The sequence below is a fragment of the Lampetra fluviatilis genome, chromosome 18 (genome assembly GCF_964198595.1).
Source record: "Lampetra fluviatilis chromosome 18, kcLamFluv1.1, whole genome shotgun sequence".
NCBI classification, from domain to species: domain Eukaryota; kingdom Metazoa; phylum Chordata; class Hyperoartia; order Petromyzontiformes; family Petromyzontidae; genus Lampetra; species Lampetra fluviatilis.
The window spans coordinates 7104168-7121719 of record NC_136292.1 but is presented as its reverse complement, the minus strand read 5'-3'; the positions used below and the strand labels follow the sequence as shown (position 1 = coordinate 7121719).

Below are 17552 nucleotides of genomic sequence, written 5' to 3'. Positions count from 1 at the left end.
CTCATCTCACATCGTTTATTTAAAACCCAAAATAACAGCGGTGGCGACGCGAGCTCAGAGTGGAGGCAACGACGCCTTCCATCCCTCTCATCCGCCGCCGGCTTTAATCGAGCTGCGAGGAGGGGAGAAGGGGGAGAGACAGAAGGAGAGTTGCAGTCAAGCAAATCGTCACACGTGACATTTATACACAACTCGCATGGGTGTTACACAACATCGATGCAGTGATATCACAAGCCCTCTCTGAGTATTAACCACGACTTAAGTGTTTTTAATGCTAACAGCATCCATGCATTAGCTGCATCTCTAACAGTGTGTGTGGGGGTGCACAATAACTGTCAAAAAGATGATGACATGTAAACAACTTTTATTGTAAGGTTATGTTCCTATCAATGACAAATAGCAAAGCCTGCAGAAAACCAGCAAAATTGATCCAAGAAATGCCTCACTTGGCAATATAAACAGCGCCAAGAGAACGAGCCTAGCCGGCCAAGGCCATTTCATTGCTACGCGTCATATCACAAGACTTCCTGAAGCGCATCATTATTACCGCTATTTAAAAACCTCGAGGATAGGCACATTGGAAATCAGTACAAAATTCCAAAACAGATTCACTCCTCGTCATGAATAAATCAATTCCTATAAAGCCTCGGGATTGAGTGTGCGCTTCCTAAACCGAAATCTCGCACTGACGGAGACACCTTGGGAGTTGCCACTGATCTTCGGCTCTCCCCACTTATCTCTGCAGGCCCTTATTTCCAACTGTGCAACATCTCCCACATTCATCAGTTCCTTACCAGAGGCTGTAGCCGAGACTCATCCATGCCTTCGTGACATCCTGACGATTGCAACTCTCTCCTCTATGGCATCCTCACATCCTGTACCACCCAAAATACCTCAACCTCCCAATGTCCCTTATCACCAAACTCAAGACGATCCAAAATTATTGCTGCCAGATTCCTCAACTGCGCCATAAACGCGACCGCGTAACCAATATTCTGATCCCAGATAAATTCTAAGATCGAACTCGCTATCTGCAAGATCTTCCCATGGACTGGCCCTGGCCTACCTTTCCACTCTGATGTCCCTACTCTCCCCCACCCCAAGCACCATCCACTCCAGCAACAGAGGCTTCTGTTGAAGCCCTGGGTCAAGTTGTCCAGTGGGAGGACTCTCCCCTCCTCCTCTGCTGCCCCCATGGTCTGGAACTCCCTTTCCCCAGAAATCTGCACTTTCGACTTCCTACCCCTGTTCTTGCTCAGGCTAAAGACAGTCCCCTCCTCCTCCCCTCCACCTATGACTGACCAAGTATATAAAATCCGTTTTCTTGCCACAATTCCCTGGTCTTACTTTTCTGTGCAGCTTCATGAGATGTTGTTGCATGACTTGGCGATAAACCCGAGCCTAATACAACGACCATGACACATTCCCCACTAAAACAAAAGCTGACTTAACCACAACGCCCAACTTAATTATAACACCAACATAACAAAAACCTTAAGCCAATGAACCCCCTGACTTTAACCACGGTTTCTCCGACTCTCATCATCATGACCCAACCAAGGGCAAGCCTTTCCCAGCTCACCAATCTTCTCTATAAACATACATCGAGGCTGTACACTGCCCGTGCCAGATGATTGTTAAACATTTCCTGAGGGACATAGTACCAATTAAAATAAAAAGAACTCCATATTCCACCTCTGATTAGCACAGCTGGCTATGTACGGCACGAAAGAAGTTGAACATACATACATTCCATGTTGGAACATGCACACATGCACAACATCTCCAGCTTATCATATATTGTATTTATTTGGCTTGTTTACCGAGGAAAGCCCAATTGTCAGGACTTTGAGGGTCCTGCCAGGTTTCTTTGTGTGGGAGCCCAATTGTATCATTTTCAGGTATGGGGGATGTTTAACCAACACGAGTTCCATTGTGTTTGAGGAACCAGAGAAAACCCAGAGAAAACCCATGCATAGCAGGAAGAAGTTACAAACTCCACATAGGAAGACACCAGAGTTTGGAATCGAACTCGGACGCCTCCTTGCTGCAGGCTCAAGTGTTACCAAAAGCCTGTCAACCGCAATACATCTTATTAAAATAATTTCAAGACCACAGATTAGACTCAAACAAGATCTCTATACTCATCCGAACCTGCACTCCACATCACAGGTTCACACAATTCAAACAGGCACTTCACATGGAACACACATTCACGAGCTGCAGGTTTGAATCTGTGCTCTCTACATGTGGAAGTCTAGGAATCAAACAATCAAGACCTCCGCTCCTGCACCCGTCGTACACTTGTTTCACGTCGTGTATTAGCACGTTTTGTCGCCGCAACGTAGGCGCTGACGTACGCCCGAACACTCGAAATTTCTCCTGCACGGTATCCACGCCGCAGCCTGCGCCTAAGGCAGCGGATGCTCTCTCGCGGCTGTTCCGGGGGACCGGGCCTCGCTCGTTGAGCCTCCTCACCTTCTGGAAGCCAATGTCCTTGGCGTACTGACGGAAGCACTGGCGGCACATGTTGAGGCCGTACTTGCGGATGAGTCCGTGGCGGTTGGAGCACACGCGGCTGTCGGACGCGCACAAAGGGGGGGGGGGTAGGTGGGTGAGAGTTAGAATCCACAACGTGGAACCACAAAGTGCACCATGGGCGAATGCAGAACCTAAATGCAATGAACGTAAGGGGTGGGGTGGGGCTCTTCCTGGAATCCAACTCAATGGTGCTCTAAACTAGCATTAGGTTAGAATTTCAACGAGGGTAGTTTAGTTTTGTTTAACCAAGTGAGAACTCAAAGCCAACGTAACTATTTTAAGTTGCTGAGCACAAGTTCAAATGCTCAACGTCATGCAGCCAGCAACAAGCAGCAGTAGAAATATTGTAAGTGTTGTGGTCCGAGTTATATATTACGGTCAGGTCAACATCATTTTTCAGAACAGGGCAAAAGGTCGGTTGATGATCACAAAGTGAACTTGGGGAAGAGTCCCAAGGAATTGGCCAGACGCTTAATTTGGTCAGGTCATCAATTCGGCTTTTAAGGCATCTTCGCATAAGGATCAGATTAATCGTTCGGTGTCCGGATCATTAACTGGGGTAAGTGGATCGTGATAATTGCAGTTATTCGAATCGATCTTTGCGGTAACCTCTTAAACGAGGTTCGTTAATTGGGTCACGTTAATAAATGTAATTATTCAATTACGATTTGGCTCACCAAGGTAATCAACTACATCAGCCGGGGCGGTGGCGCAGCGATTATCGCACTGCGCTAATAATCCGGCCACACAAGTTCGATTCCCGGCCGCGGCTAGCAGTGATCAAACACCCGGTGTGTTGCCCCAGCCCCGCTTCATCAACCCGCACCACCCAACTTGGTGATCCATAGTCGGACAACGCCAATGAACGACACGACGGCGTGAAAGTAGCCTTCATCCAGCAGTGGAGCAAAGATGTACACGGCGATGAGATCCGGGCTGCGACCAGCCGCGTGTCCCACGTGCACGGGGTACTAGGCCCCAACCCCGCGCGCCTTCCGGCAGCACCGCCACTCCACACGTGCCCACCCCGCTCTACCGCTTCCCATCAACTCTCATTCACCAATTAACCACTCGCAATCACCAATCGAACCTCTACAATTCCTCGGTAACACCGACAATCATTTTCACCACCACCCCTCTCTGTCCAGAGGCCTTACTCGGGCCTTGCCCAAGGAGGCTTTATTCGCACACGCTTCCCGCACTGCACACACTCCTGCGCGCTCCTGAGCCAGGCAAACCACCAAAGGGGATCTCCCCTCCTCGGTCCCCCGAACCGCGAGCGAGTTCCGCTCACCAGGAGCGCGAGCCCTGGCCGAACTTCCTCGGGTGAGAGAAGTAGATCTGCTGGTGGCCCATGGCGGACGAAGCGGCGGCGGCGCGAGCAGACGAGGAGGAAGGGGGGCGGGGCGACACGCGCTTATATACCCGCACCCAAGTCTCGCGAGAGCGGGATCTATCCCGCCCGCCTGCCCGCCTGCCCGCCGCCGCTGTCCAAACCACAGATCTCGCGATAAGTGGCGACGCGTTCGTCTGTTAAATAGCTAGAAACATTTATTTTTCTCTGCGCGTGATGAAGACCGCTTGTGTTGCGATTGAAACGTCGCGGGGTTTTTTTGCTTTTGTTATTTTAATTTTATTTTCTATCTACGTGACTTTACCGAAAGAACCAATAATATGAATTACTGCAGTCACGAAAGTTTTAAGTAAAAAGTCTAAAGTCTCGCGAGATGTTAGCGTTAGCCCGGACGCGCCAGGATATTTTCTCAGTCTCGCGAGATTTTAGCGACGAACGCGCACCTCCTGTTCGCGCTGATTGGTTGCCTGCGTGGCGGCCATGTTGGTATGGGAGAGCGACTTGAAGAGTACAGTAGTTTTCAGTTTCATTTACAGTATTAGGTATAGCCCTGTGAGCCATTCGGCTCTTGAATCGGGTGCAACCGCAACAAACAAAAAACAAAAACATGGACAAGAAAACATCTTAAAGTGACTATGTGACTACGCGCAAACAGAAAAATCCAGGAAAAAACAGCAAAAACTTCCAGAAAAAGCACCGTACACCAACGCTGTGTGCAAAAATCCCAGTGGGATGCAAGTCAAACAAAAAGAACCACAAGACAACTTAGATTAAAGCTATCAGTCTAACTCCGTACTACAACAAACAAACATGGCCAAACCAAGAAACTTTTTGAAATCACCAAAATAAAGCCATAAAAGCAATGTAACAGTGATCATAGGAACCGTGACCGAAATTTCACGATAAACGACATAAATAACATGTACCACCAAACCCTGTAGCCATAGCTCGCTGCATGAGTCACTCCACAACAGCAGGAGCATCAGTAGGAGTATCAACATTTATCAATGCACCTTTAAAGATCAGCACACTAAATCAAAACACAAGATCATACTTTGCAGCGGTCATCCTGAGCGAAACATTTGTGTCAAAATCCACCGCTGGATGAGGGGCCTCGTCACGCCGTGATTGGGTGATGGTCGTGAAGGCAGGGAACACAGAAGTAGAGTACAACAATGTACTTTGCTGCACTGCCTCCTTAGGGGCCGTCCATAAATGACGTCACGCGATTTTGGACGATTTTTGATCACCCCCCCCCCTCGTCACACGGCGTCACAAAAAGTCAGCCCCCCCTCAAACATGACGTCACAAAGTGCTTCCCCCCCCAAATAAAACGTGCTTCAAATCTCTTTAAACTATTGTCTTTGTAGTGCGTATTTAATGTGGCGCTGCACTCTGATGTTGTAGGAGAGAACATTTATTAAAAAGTCAATTTAATCAAGTAGAACGTGTTGTCTATATTTATTTAAAGTTGTGCATTTTGATGTGACGTCACATTTCTCACACCCCCCCACCTCGTCATACATCGTCACAAATATCCGACCCGCCCCCGTAGGTGCGTGACGTCATTTATGGACGGCCCCTTACTGCTGTCCGCCACGTAGCCCCTTCGCCCTGTCCATGGCAAATTAAAAGTGACTGCCAGGTGTATCATTCCTGAATTAGTGAGATGGCACAAACGTCGAGATGCGTCCTACGAGTAACACGACAACAAAGTTTGCGTTGTTTTTTTAGATAACAGAAATGTCAATTGTGTGATTAATCATTGTTTTTTTGTAAGGCCACGTTATGAGTGGGACAGATTTGCATCATAAGGCAACACCACCATGCAAAACTACACAGCCAAATTAAATATTTTATGTGGTGTATTGTACGAGCCTTTAACGTACCGGTTATTGTTTCAGCGTATTCACAGGTAAGCTGAAGAGCAATCGTGAAAACCAAACCGAGCTATTAAACACATTCCTGCGGAAGGAGCTGGTAGGAACGTTGGGTTGCTCGGTCAATGGCCAGGGTCAACGGCGGCGTGGTGTATTCCGCAAATATGACCGACTGTGAGGGCGGGCACAAGCCGGCGTGAGTAGGTTAAACGTTGAGTTTTATAAGGGCACCACGGGGTGACCAGCCCCTCCCCACCCAGCCCCACCCTCCCCACCCAGCCCCACCAAGCCCCACCTCCCACCAAGCCCCACCCTGCCCCTCCCCACCCAGCCCCACCCCATCCAGCCCCTCCCCACCCTCTCCACCCAGCCCCTCCCCACCCTCCCCTCTCCACCCAGCCCCACCCCTCCCATTTTTGATGCACGACGGACGGACACAATAATCCCCTGTGGGCTGGTGTAACCAGGAGGTTCCTACCAGTAATATTCCACTTGAAACTGCACCAGGCATCTTCAGAACAAGATCCAGGAAGTCAAAATTAATTTGGCCAGATCATTACGTGGCCGAACCCAAAAAACATGCGTTTTGGGTATTTTTGTTTATACCTTGACAGTAATAGCATTAATCTTTGTTTAAAAACATGCCTTTGGAAAAATAAAGGCATAAGTATAAATGGGTAAACATTTAACCATCTTATATTTGCTTATGCCATTTATGAATCCGACACATCCAATTGAAATATAGCGTACAGTAAATTACTGATTAACTTGAAAAGAGAGAAGACTGCAAAGTTGAGCTTTAGATAAATACTAGCAAGACAAACAGTAAGGAAACAAGGTTCACTAAAACAAACTAATTGCTGGAAGCACACATCTGAAACAATAGCATTGCTATAAAGTACAATGCACACATAAATACGTCAGTAATTGAAGGCGGACCAAAGCAAAATTATTAACGAGATGCAAGCAATGGCAGGTTGGAATACATAGGCTATCTAAACTTGTTTTAACCGTATAAATATTCCAATAGAGGAACGTTCAATAAAACCGCGCTGTGATGTGGCTCAAACACGTGGAAATTTGGCTGGGTGTGGCCTAGGCCCGCGGCCATATTGGTACGGGAGACCGCCCCACACCCACTGGCGCCACACGCGGTCGTGTCCCTGGGCAAGATGGCCGCAGCATAGCCGCGTCTCCTCGGCCTCGAGTTATCATCACGCTGGTGGTGGTGGAGGTGGTTGAGGTGGACGTTTCTGCGGTGAAACCATGGACGACCAGGGCTGCCCGCGGTGTAAGACTACCAAGTACCGCAACCCGCAGCTCAAGCTCATGGTGAACGTGTGCGGACACACGCTGTGAGTAGCGGCCCCATACCCGGTGTCTCCTGAGGCTCTGCACGTCTGCTTGGGACCCTCTCTCCCCGTACAAAGATCCCCCGTGTAGCCTTAACAGACTGTAGGGGCAAGTGCTGTTAGCGAGCACCTATGAAGGCCAGCACGGCACACGAGGGGGTGGGTGGCCAGCACCACGCCCGACCGCCTTTGTCTCCCTAGCGGCGATGTTTACACACCGCACCAGGTACTCATTTGAGGCTGAGTCGACCTAGGGGAGGCCCAGGACCGGTTCAGATAATCGTCACTGGTGTTTGCCGTGAGCGGGAATCGAACCCGGGTCGCCAAGTTCGTAGTGCAGCGCGCTAACCGCTACACCACCGCTCCCCACTCACGTACACCGCCTCACTCACGCCCCGTCTCCATTGTCTCCCCCTACACTACCTCACTCAGACCCTCAGTCTCAACTGAGTACCTGGTGCGGTGTCTAAACATCGCCACTGAGGAGACAAAGGCGGCCGGGGGTGGTGTTGGCCACCCACCCCCTCGTGTGCCGTGCTGGCCTTCATAGGTGCTCGCTAACAGCACTTGCCCCAAGTCTGGCAAGGCTATGCAGGGGTTCTTTGTCATTTGTGTCAGTGTGATAACTATGTACAAGTGCTATGTGTATGTGGTGCTGTGTAGGTGTGAGAGCTGAGTGGATGGTGCTGTGTGTGTGTATGTGCTGCTGTATGTAGGTGTGAGAGCTGAGTGGATCGTGCTATGTGTATGTGCTGTGTATGTGTGAGAGCTGAGTAGATGATGCTATGTGTGTGTATGTGGTGCTGTGTAGGTGTGAGAACTGTGTGAAAATGCTATGTGTATGTATGTAGGTGTGAGAGCTGTGTGGAGATGCTGTTCGCGCGGGGCGCCGGCTCGTGCCCCGATTGTGCGACGCCTCTGCGCAAGAGCGCGTTCCGCGTGCAGCTCTTCGAGGATGCCCTCGTCGACAAGGAGGTGGAGATCCGCAAGCGTGTGCTCAAGACGTGAGATCCCGGAGACAAAGACACGAAGATGCAGAGAGACACTGACGCGGAGACATCGGGAGACAGACATAGACACACAAGGAGACACTGACACAGGGAGACGTAGACACGGGGAGACGCAGAGAGACAGAGACACAGGCACATCGGGAGACAGAGAGACATGGAGACGGATACATAGACAGGAGGGATGGAGATAGCAGAAAACCCACCATGCAGAGGGGGTGACAATCACCAGCTCCACACAGATAGGGTCGCAAACCCACTTGCTGTACTGCCAACCACACGTGCATTTACCCGCCAGGTACAACAAGCGGGAGGAGGATTTCCCATCGCTCCGCGAGTACAACGACTACCTGGAGGAGATAGAAGATATCGGTACCACTGATACGCTCCCAACCTCACCTACATCACCAAAGATATTTCACCATTTAACCAACACTGCATTACCAACCGCACTCCACCATCACTCCACCAAACCACAGATGACCAACCACACGCATGTCATCAACCCAACACATCCACACCACCAACCCCACCTTGTTTGCTACAAAGTTTAACCAACATTGACCCCCTCCCCTAGTATTTAACCTGACGAACAACGTGGATGTGGAAACCACAAAGCGGCGCATGGAGCAATACCAGCGCGACAACCGTGACATTATCCAGAAAAACCGCGTCAAGACGGTACGTGGTTTGTGTGTGCGCCCCCACTTTTCTATGCTTGCAGAAATGTGGACCCCTTTAAAGGAAGATCTGCACGAAATAGATTGTTTAGCTGGATAGAGGGGGCTAGCTGAGCGCAGCATGGGCAGGGGAAGAGATAAACTGATGTGGTACAGGCGGATGTGGAGCTGATTTGACTTGCCGATAACTGGCACCGGCGGTGTCAAGATCGGCCTTTGTGGAGGCTCGTAAAGGACGTTAATGGGTAGTTGGAGGCCGTTGCCCTCCACAGTTTGCACGGTGGGGAGCACAGATGATGCATCTATTAGTCAGTTAATCCACAACACCTGGGTTTGTCCCGCGAGCTGCTAGTGAGCCTTCGACAATCCACGCGATGGCTTCAAAGCGTACCTCGCACAAGCATTGTGGTGACGTCATGACACTTAGTGGCGAATGGTGGCGGCTGTTGTTGTGTGTATTGTGGTGCTCTAGAGTCGGGAGCAAGAGGAGCTGTGCGTGGGGCTCCAGTGGGAGCTCGATGAGTCGGAGCGCCGGCGCCTTGAGCTGCTGCAAGGGGAGCAGCAGCAGCGCGATGCGCGCAAACGCGCCGCGCAGGCCTTGCTGGACCAGATGGTGAGCTCGCGGTGCCTCGCCAAATGTCAGACTCGAGGGACCTTACTGAGACTTGCCGAGATTCAACAAGCCTCGTCAGGCCCCACCGTGGCTCCCGCATCGTGTATGTGTGCCCATCTTCACGTAGGAGGCGTCCCAGCTGTGTGCATGTGTACCCATGTGTGTAGGGGGCATCCCAGCCGTATGTATTGATGTATAGCTGTGTATGTGTACCCGTGCGTGTAGGAGGCGTCCCAGCTGCCAGCACGCTTGCTCTTGGCCGAGCACCGTGAGCGCGTGGCTCAGGGCGAGCGCGAACTCCGTCGCCTCCACCCACCCGCTCCCCCCTCCACCACCTTCTCCACCGGCATTAAGATGGTGCGACACTCACCAGCACTCCACAGAATGTGACGTTCTGTTGCGTGATGTTAGCAATGATGGTTATAACCAGTTGAGAACTCAAGAGACCAGGTTGAGTCTCATTTGCAAGAGCAACCTGGGTCACCAAAATGACAAAAAAAACAAATGTTGGTGATGATATAGATGGTGACGGTGCGCGATTGTGATGACTGTGTCGGTGATGTTTGCTGTGCGTAGAAGGTGCTGCTGGAGCCCGTTATGTGCTCCCAGGAGTCGCTGTTCTCCTACCGTGCGGTGGAGCTCACTACGTGGGGGCCCCGCGCCCCCACTGAGGAGGAGCTGGGGCCCGCCGGGTAACCACAACCACCACAACCCATGCTGTGGTAGTGCCAGGCTGATGATGGCAGTGATTTATAGCAATGGTGATGCTGGTGGTAATGATGCTGGTGGTAATGATGCTGGTGGTAATGCCGATGCCAATGGCTACAGTGCCGATAACGATGTTGCGGATGCTGGTGTTGGTAATTTTGTTTACGCTGCTGCTGTTGATCATGCTTTTCGCATTGCCGATAGTGGTGGACATGGTCTATTGCAGAGATCCACGATTCACGGTTTTAATCTAGTGGCCACCTTGGTGAATACAGCGGGTGTAATAATCAGAAAAAACATGTCTGCTTTCACAGTGCACGTAAAAGTGACATAATTCGCAAAAGTAGGCCATTGTGTGCCGGCAAATCCTCCCAATTGGAATCTAATAGCAATTGTCGCCCCCCCTGAAAACTTAGCAGGACCCTCCTGAATAAGTCTTCAGGCTCGGCGAGACTTTCCTGGCGTGATTACATTCACAAATGACAAATCTTCACAAAGCAACTGTAATTGCAGCCATTGAATCACAAGCAGTTGCTGTTGCTGCTGATGGTGGTGCCCGCGGTGTTGGTGGTGTCCCCCAGGTATCTGAGTCACGTGCGCTCGGCCTCATCCCTGGATCAAGGCGGCGGGTACTCGTCGGCTCTCGCCTGCCGCCGTGCGCTGCAGGACGCCCTCAGCGGCCTTTTCTGGCGGCCGCACGCGGCGGCAGGCGGGGGGGTGGTGGCAGGAGGAGCGGCCGCCACCGGGACCACGTGACGGTGCCATCCACACGACGGGCGACCTGGCACCAGCTCAACACCCGGTCATGCAGGCATAGCGTATGTCAACTTAGGCGCGCACACACTGTTGTAGGAGGCAACGCGTTTATTAAACAATTAACTATACACTGGATTCTGTTGCTAAGTGTGGCTAACTTCCTAGGCTGCTCACTATGTGCGCGTGTTCTAGCTTGATCCCCGAAACGAGCCCCGAGTCCCCCTTACGCTCCCCCTTTATCCCTTGGCCCCTGCCCCTTGCTGTATCAAGGCCGGCGCTCCAGCACCCTGACTGGCGCGACCCACAGAGATCTGCGTCTCTCCACAGGCAACCAGAGCGACACACAGGCAGCTGTACCACCACCACTGCCAATAGCAGCACCTTCAGCATAACCACCACCGGCAGAAGTACCAGCACCCCCAGCAACAGTCCTCTCCTTTTTCTCAATTAACTCGATCATTAATTCCAGTTTTGGACTCCCAGAATCCCTGGCAAGTCACATGGGGTGGGTGGGGCTGGTACTGGTGTGAGAAAGGGAGGCACATGCAGATGTGACACGAAAAATAATGCTGCAGGCCATCAAAATGAGTTTTGTTACGGGAATGCTAATGAGTGGTGCATCACCGTACATGGGAAAAGGCCTTGAGTAGGGTTAGAGCTACACAGAGTGATTTAACAGTTTATTCCAGCTCCAGCAGAACACACAACACAACTTTGATCAATATAAACAGCTGCCATTCGTCACTCGGCAACGGTGATGTCACTCCATCGATTGTGCCAGCCTACATAGGTACACTTTCGGGGGCCACGTGAAGTGTTAAAGGTTTATCAGCAGGCCACGGGACAGACAGGTGTTAACAACGGTTGAGTGCCCAAGACTAGCAGATGCACCACCGCTTGTGCCGCCCGCTGCCACCTCGCTGCGTTTTAGAAACCGGGTGCTCCACTCAGGGTGAGCGTCTCCTCCGCCAGCTATTGCTACTTGAACGGCTGCTTCCAACCGCTCAGTATGTCCTCCATAGGCCGATCTTGACACCGCTGGTACCCGTCTCCGGCAATGGTAAACACATAAGCAACCTCCGCAGCGCATGGGAAGATTTTAAGTCTTGTTTTGTCAATGCAAGGCAGCTCAGGCTTTCACAGCACAGGGAGGGGAAAGATGCAATTACAGCTTTGCCCCATGTCGGAGCAGTGTGAGCCCAGCAGAGCGACACACCAACGGGTGACTGATTTGAGCTAAAGGGAAGAAGGCTTTCCGATATCGATGGCTAATTAACCGTTAGTGGCACACAAAGCTCAGCATTTTGGAGGGAGAGCAAATTGTTATGGCCAAGAGGTACCATGTCAAAAACAAGTGTTCCTGTGTTAGTTCGCATCAAACTCTCCTTGGTGAATGCTTATTTCATGTTCATAATGGCAATGTGTTTTTTTTACATGAATGAATAACATTTGAATAGTTTTTTTAAATGTATAATGACCGTTTAAACATTTCCGGGCAAGGGGATAACTGCCCATTTTTGCTACCGTCTGAGTGCTTTTCTCGGATTAGGACTGTGTGCGTTCCCGCATCTGTTAAACATGTTAGTCCACAGGCACAAACACACAAACACTTGTCATTTTTTAAGCGCGTTTATAATAAATATTTCTGCGTGGACGCATGTATGAATGACGTTCACCAATCGCGGTGTCACAGTGCGACACGGAATGTTCAAATCATTCATGGAGGGGGGAAATCGTGTAAACGGGGGAAATAGTCGGGCCCGTGTTGCTAGTCCAGCATCGTGGGTGACCGAGTGGATGGTTGATTGAGCGAACATGCGAGTGAACAAGCCAGGCACCGCGTCGTGCTCTGCCGACGTGACCGTTAGGACGATTCCTGCTTTACGATGCGACGGTGGCGATGCCGCCCTTTAGCTCTATAGGTCACAGTTCGGCTCCACGCGATGGTAAAATGTCGCGGTTAGCACCTCGATCCTTCACGAGGCCCGGTGGTGATGATGATGCAGATAGATGATGGTGCTGCGGTCAACCGTGTTTACATCTCGTCGTCCAGACCCAGGTCCTCCTCTGGGAAGTCGCCCACAGTGATTGACATCGGCTTGAGGAATGCGCCGTAGCGTGGCTCGCACTCAAAGTACCGGCGACCACCCACACTGCACGGCACACGCAGCCACGGGAAGAGCATGTGAGCGAGGGGCTATTTAGGCAGCCACCAGACATTGCTATGCATTATAGGCCCAGTTGACATAAGAGGCAGACGCACACAGGACAATGCGCCACAGTAATTGCATCAAACATACCGGGCCCACCACTCGGCACTTGTCCTCACATTTATATTCAAACCACACCCACCAGCACACTCTGCACACACTTCACCACCCTGTGCAATGAGCAGGCGAGGCCTCACCTGCCGTCGTTCTTGCCCAACGGTTCGTCATACTTCACCCCCACCCAGAACCCTGGCTTGAAGTCTGCCTGACCTGGGGGGGTGGGAGGAGCGTTATGTCACCTCACAGCCAATCACAAACATTTACAGCCAACCACACCCAGCAACCACAATGACACTACAACCTATGCCAGCAGTGGAATTATGGGTAGGCGATGAAGGCAACCGAGTCTCAAGGCTTTTTATGAGGGTCCTGCCAAGTTTTTGCAGTCCAGGGCAATGTTGCTATGTGCAACCCCAATTTGGTAATTTGCAGATTATTTTACAGCAATGCAATGTTTGGCAAATAGCAGTTACATTGTTTTTAAAGGTGTGAAACATACCGCAGCTGCTACCTAAGATAATAATGCTGACAATCGTGATCAGATTTTAATTACACACAACACCACCATAATCACACAGGACACCACACACGGCAACAACGACACCACACTCGCACACCAAAACCCACATGCCACGTACCCACGAACATGACGGTTCCACGCTTGTGTGGCTGCCCCACCACTTCCACCTCACACCGCTGCCCGACCGTGATGGCACTTGCCGCCAACTTCTCTTCTTCCTCGCGCTTGCGCCGCTCCTCCTCGCGCTGCGCCTGCATCTCCTCGTCGTAGCGGCCCAGCCGCCGCTGCTTCATGAACGTGCGCACCGACTCTATGCGAGGTGTGATGACAGGTACATGGAGAGGGAGTTAAAATATTAACTTAATGCAGCTGCACCTCTTCACAAACTTCACAGGACGGTGACATCACATCACACTTTCTTCACACAAACACATCCATCAATACTTCTTTAAAAAATCCCACACTGCATTTTACCTCTCAAACTACCTCTTCACACCAATTAACATCACATCTCCTTAAAACAATTACACGACCTCATGGTCCCACACAACCTCACCACCAACTCTTTACACCACCTGAGTAAAAAATGTGTGATTAAGCACCGACTGTGTAAATAGATGTTAATCTGCGAGTGACGAGGGTGACGACTGTAAGACTGTTGACATGCGAGTGTGAAGAGCGAGCGAGAGCGAGAGAGACGAGTGTGCAAATCTGTCCAGGAGTGAGTGGGCGAGCGAGTGAACGGGATTCTGACCGGAGCGTTTTTCGTAGTCGTCTTCCTGCATGTCGTACTTGGGCACAGACGACAGGTCCTCAAACTCGCCCTTCTGTTGCCCCGTCACGTCCATCACCTGGTGGGGGAGGTGTGGAGCGAGAGCGCGGTGCACACATGCCAGTGTCGGTATCACCGATACCGGAGAAATAGAAAACGTCAATCCGCACTGGCCAGCGTGAAGTACGGTCAAACAACCCCGAGGACCTCAACCAACATTGAAAAAGGGATGTACATGATGAATATTATACAAGCATCCCATATGTACAGGTGGTATTTTCCAGAATCCTTAGTCCCCCCTAATCCTAGGACCCAAGCATCCGGTCGTGGCTACGCACGTGGCCTTTAATCCAGCACTTTGGAGGCAAGGGTTGGTGGATCAGGGACATTCCTCTCAGTGGGCGTTGAGAAGCCATGCTCTGGCGCACCACAAAAATGCAGGAAAGTAAAGTGCAGACGAATATCATGTTCCTTCTGTTAGGGATAGTGTTGCCCCTTCGCAACCTGCTTTTTCTATGGGTGCTCGTGTTTCCTCATGCATGCATAAACACTCATTAGCTCAACACATCGCAATGTATAGGACTGCAGAGCTTGGGCAATTGTTGGCACAGACTCACCACCTGGCTGCTGCCTTCCAGCTAGCATGTGGCTCCTTAGCGATTGTAATATGCAATTTTAACAATGTGAAACTAAACATTATTATCCCGAGATCCCCCGAATCCCAGGACCCTGGTAGTATTCCTAGATTCGTGGTATCCCTAGAATGCCGAATTGCAGGCCCTGGTCATATCCCTAGACCCAGAACCCTTAGAATCTGGTGGTATCCCTAGACAATCCCAGGACGTTGATGGTATCTCTAGGCACCCTCCGCGCCCCTCAATTTTAGGACCCCCGTGTTGGTATGCCCTATGGCGCACGTGGATGCGACAGCCGTTGTCCACGGGGTAGGATCCGAGTTGGGCGTCGTCGTCGCTGAGCTCGGGGAGGGGCTCGTCATGGGGCCCAAACAACTGCAGGCGCATCCCCGCGGCGGGGGCCCCCGTGATCATCTCCAGCTTCCCCTACACCAGCACGACATCGTACACACAGCATACACACGGCATATCAATTAATGCCCAACAACACAATGTATACACCACGCACACACACACACACCATGCTGCAGAGGCTCACGTGATCAGCTCCAGCTACCCCTGAGCGCAGACAAAAGATAAAGATCACCCGTGTAGCCTCTACAGCCTCTTGGACCAAATGCGCTGAGCGAGCACCTATTAAGGCCGGCACGGCACACGAGGGGGTGGGTGGTCAGCACCACGCCCGGACGCCTTTGTCTCCCCAGTGGCGATGGTTACACACCGAACCAGGTACTCATTTGAGGCTGAGTCGACCTAGTAGAAGAGGGCAAGGACCCAAGTCATACCTCCAAACACCAACAGCACACACGCTACACACCACGCAGCACACCAATACCCGGTGACGTCAGCACGGCGCCTGTGCCAGGCCAGGTGCACTTTGAGGCCACGTGAAGTGTCGAAGGCTCAGCTGACAAGATGATATCTCGGGATAGACCCAGCAGGTGCCATGGGTTGGCTGAGATGACCGACAGATGCACCACCAGCTGTACCCCCCACTGTGCCAACTTGCTGTATTTTACTGGTAGGAACCTCCTGGTTACACCAGCCCACAGGATTATTGTGTCCGTCGTGCAGGGAGGGGCTGGGTGGGGAGGGGCTGGGTGAGGGCTGGGTGGGGAGGGGCTGGGTGGGGAGGGAGGGGATGGGTGGGGCGGGGAGGGTGGAGCTGGGTAGAGAGAAGAGGGCTGGGTGGGGAGGGGCTGGGTGGGGAGGGGCTGGGTGGGGAGGGGCTGGGTGGGGAGGGGCTGGGTGGGGAGGGGCTGGGTGGGGAGGGGCTGGGTGGGGAGGGGCTGGGTGGGGAGGGGCTGGGTGGGGAGGGGCTGGGTGGGGAGGGGCTGGGTGGGGAGGGGCTGGTCACCCTGTGGTGCCCTTATAAAACTCAAAGTTTAATCTGCTCACGCCGGCTTGTGCCCGCCCTCACAGTCGGGCATATTTTCGGAATGCACCACGCCGCCGTTGACCCTGGCCATTGACCGAGCAACCCAACGTTCCTACCAGCTCCCTCCGCAGGAGTGTGTTATCCGCCCGGGCGCTCCCCTCGTTGTTGCGAACGTCGCTCCTCCGCCCTCCGTTGTTGCTGGAGGGCGACTGCCTCAAACTACTGCCCAGCAGCAACCCACGCAGCACCGCACCACACACGCAGCAGCAGCAGCACACACACGCAGAGCACCTTGAGCTGCGCCACGGTGATGTCTCGGCAGAATCTCTTCTCGCTGGGGAAGGAGGAGAGGGAGCTCGTGACGAGCACGGAGACCACCGCGCCCTGCACCTCGCCCAGGTAGAGAGCCGCCATGGCGAAGACAGCTGCGGCCCCGAGGTTCACGTGGCTCTAGGGGAGGAGGCGGCTGGTGAGGGTGTGTGGTGGATGTTGAGAGTGGCGAGGGTGAGGAGGTTACGGTGAGGACTGGTGAGGAAGCGATGCGCACTTCCCGCGTGCTTCTCCCGCGCCGTTGAACCGGATGTGACGTCACTCCTCTTCACGCCGCAGTTTTCGCGATTCCTCGATACCAAATTGATTCTTCGATTCGATCATACAGTCACGATACTCGTTTGTATAAATGCAAAGTGATGTCTTGCAAATGATCGGGTTGTTATCCATAACACTGCTGTTCGAATTCACCCCCCCTCCCCCTTTACAAATTAATAGTGGCCCTGAGTTATTCACGCGAATCGATCCTCGACTTCAACTTTTTCGACTAACTTGGGAATCGACGGCACCCGTTTCTGGATCATACGATCGGCGAAACAAATAGAATCGATTCGGACTACGTAGGAATCGAGCGTGCGAATCGACCGGGTTGTGTCAATGCGATCGTTGCCACGGTGATGGGCAAAAGGGGCCCTGGGATTCTGAGACTTTGCCACAGAAAATGTCACCACCCAGCCACCAAATAACCACACATGGAAGAACACCGCTCTCTTTGTCAACTAAGGCCGTAATTATAATATATATTGGGGGGGACAC

The 17552-nt window shown here is 52.0% G+C and overlaps 3 protein-coding genes across 6 annotated transcripts; 1 reads left to right on the top strand and 2 right to left on the bottom strand.

Annotated features, from left to right (window-relative positions):
• On the bottom strand, positions 1 to 3986 carry RPS29 (ribosomal protein S29). The gene is made up of 3 exons (XM_078864265.1): positions 3836 to 3986; positions 2479 to 2578; positions 1 to 112 (listed from the first exon to the last, which is right to left on the bottom strand). Exons 1-3 carry the CDS (start codon positions 3895 to 3897, stop codon positions 104 to 106), a joined length of 171 nt encoding a protein of 56 aa, XP_078720391.1. The 5' UTR covers positions 3898 to 3986; the 3' UTR covers positions 1 to 103.
• Positions 3987 to 6913: 2927 nt separating this feature from the next.
• MNAT1 (MNAT1 component of CDK activating kinase) lies at positions 6914 to 11464 on the top strand. Of its 3 annotated transcripts, XR_013637575.1 has the most exons (9): positions 6914 to 7130; positions 7979 to 8131; positions 8433 to 8506; positions 8712 to 8815; positions 9287 to 9427; positions 9653 to 9784; positions 10004 to 10119; positions 10717 to 10953; positions 11162 to 11464. XR_013637575.1 is itself a non-coding variant. In XM_078864466.1 (8 exons), exons 1-8 carry the CDS (start codon positions 7042 to 7044, stop codon positions 10889 to 10891), a joined length of 984 nt encoding a protein of 327 aa, XP_078720592.1. In that variant the 5' UTR covers positions 6914 to 7041; the 3' UTR covers positions 10892 to 11464. The 3 variants fall into 3 exon arrangements, 2 of the variants coding, with proteins under 2 accessions (XP_078720592.1, XP_078720593.1); XM_078864466.1 differs by having other exon boundaries at positions 10717 to 11464; XM_078864467.1 differs by lacking the exon at positions 6914 to 7130 and adding an exon at positions 7748 to 7938 and having other exon boundaries at positions 10717 to 11464.
• Positions 11465 to 11558: 94 nt separating this feature from the next.
• Positions 11559 to 17146, bottom strand: TBCB (tubulin folding cofactor B). Of its 2 annotated transcripts, XM_078864469.1 has the most exons (7): positions 17014 to 17146; positions 16758 to 16916; positions 15371 to 15514; positions 14436 to 14532; positions 13800 to 13991; positions 13299 to 13371; positions 11559 to 13044 (listed from the first exon to the last, which is right to left on the bottom strand). In XM_078864469.1, exons 2-7 carry the CDS (start codon positions 16878 to 16880, stop codon positions 12927 to 12929), a joined length of 747 nt encoding a protein of 248 aa, XP_078720595.1. In that variant the 5' UTR covers positions 16881 to 16916; positions 17014 to 17146; the 3' UTR covers positions 11559 to 12926. The 2 variants fall into 2 exon arrangements, with proteins under 2 accessions (XP_078720595.1, XP_078720594.1); XM_078864468.1 differs by having other exon boundaries at positions 16758 to 17074.
• Positions 17147 to 17552: the final 406 nt, after the last annotated feature.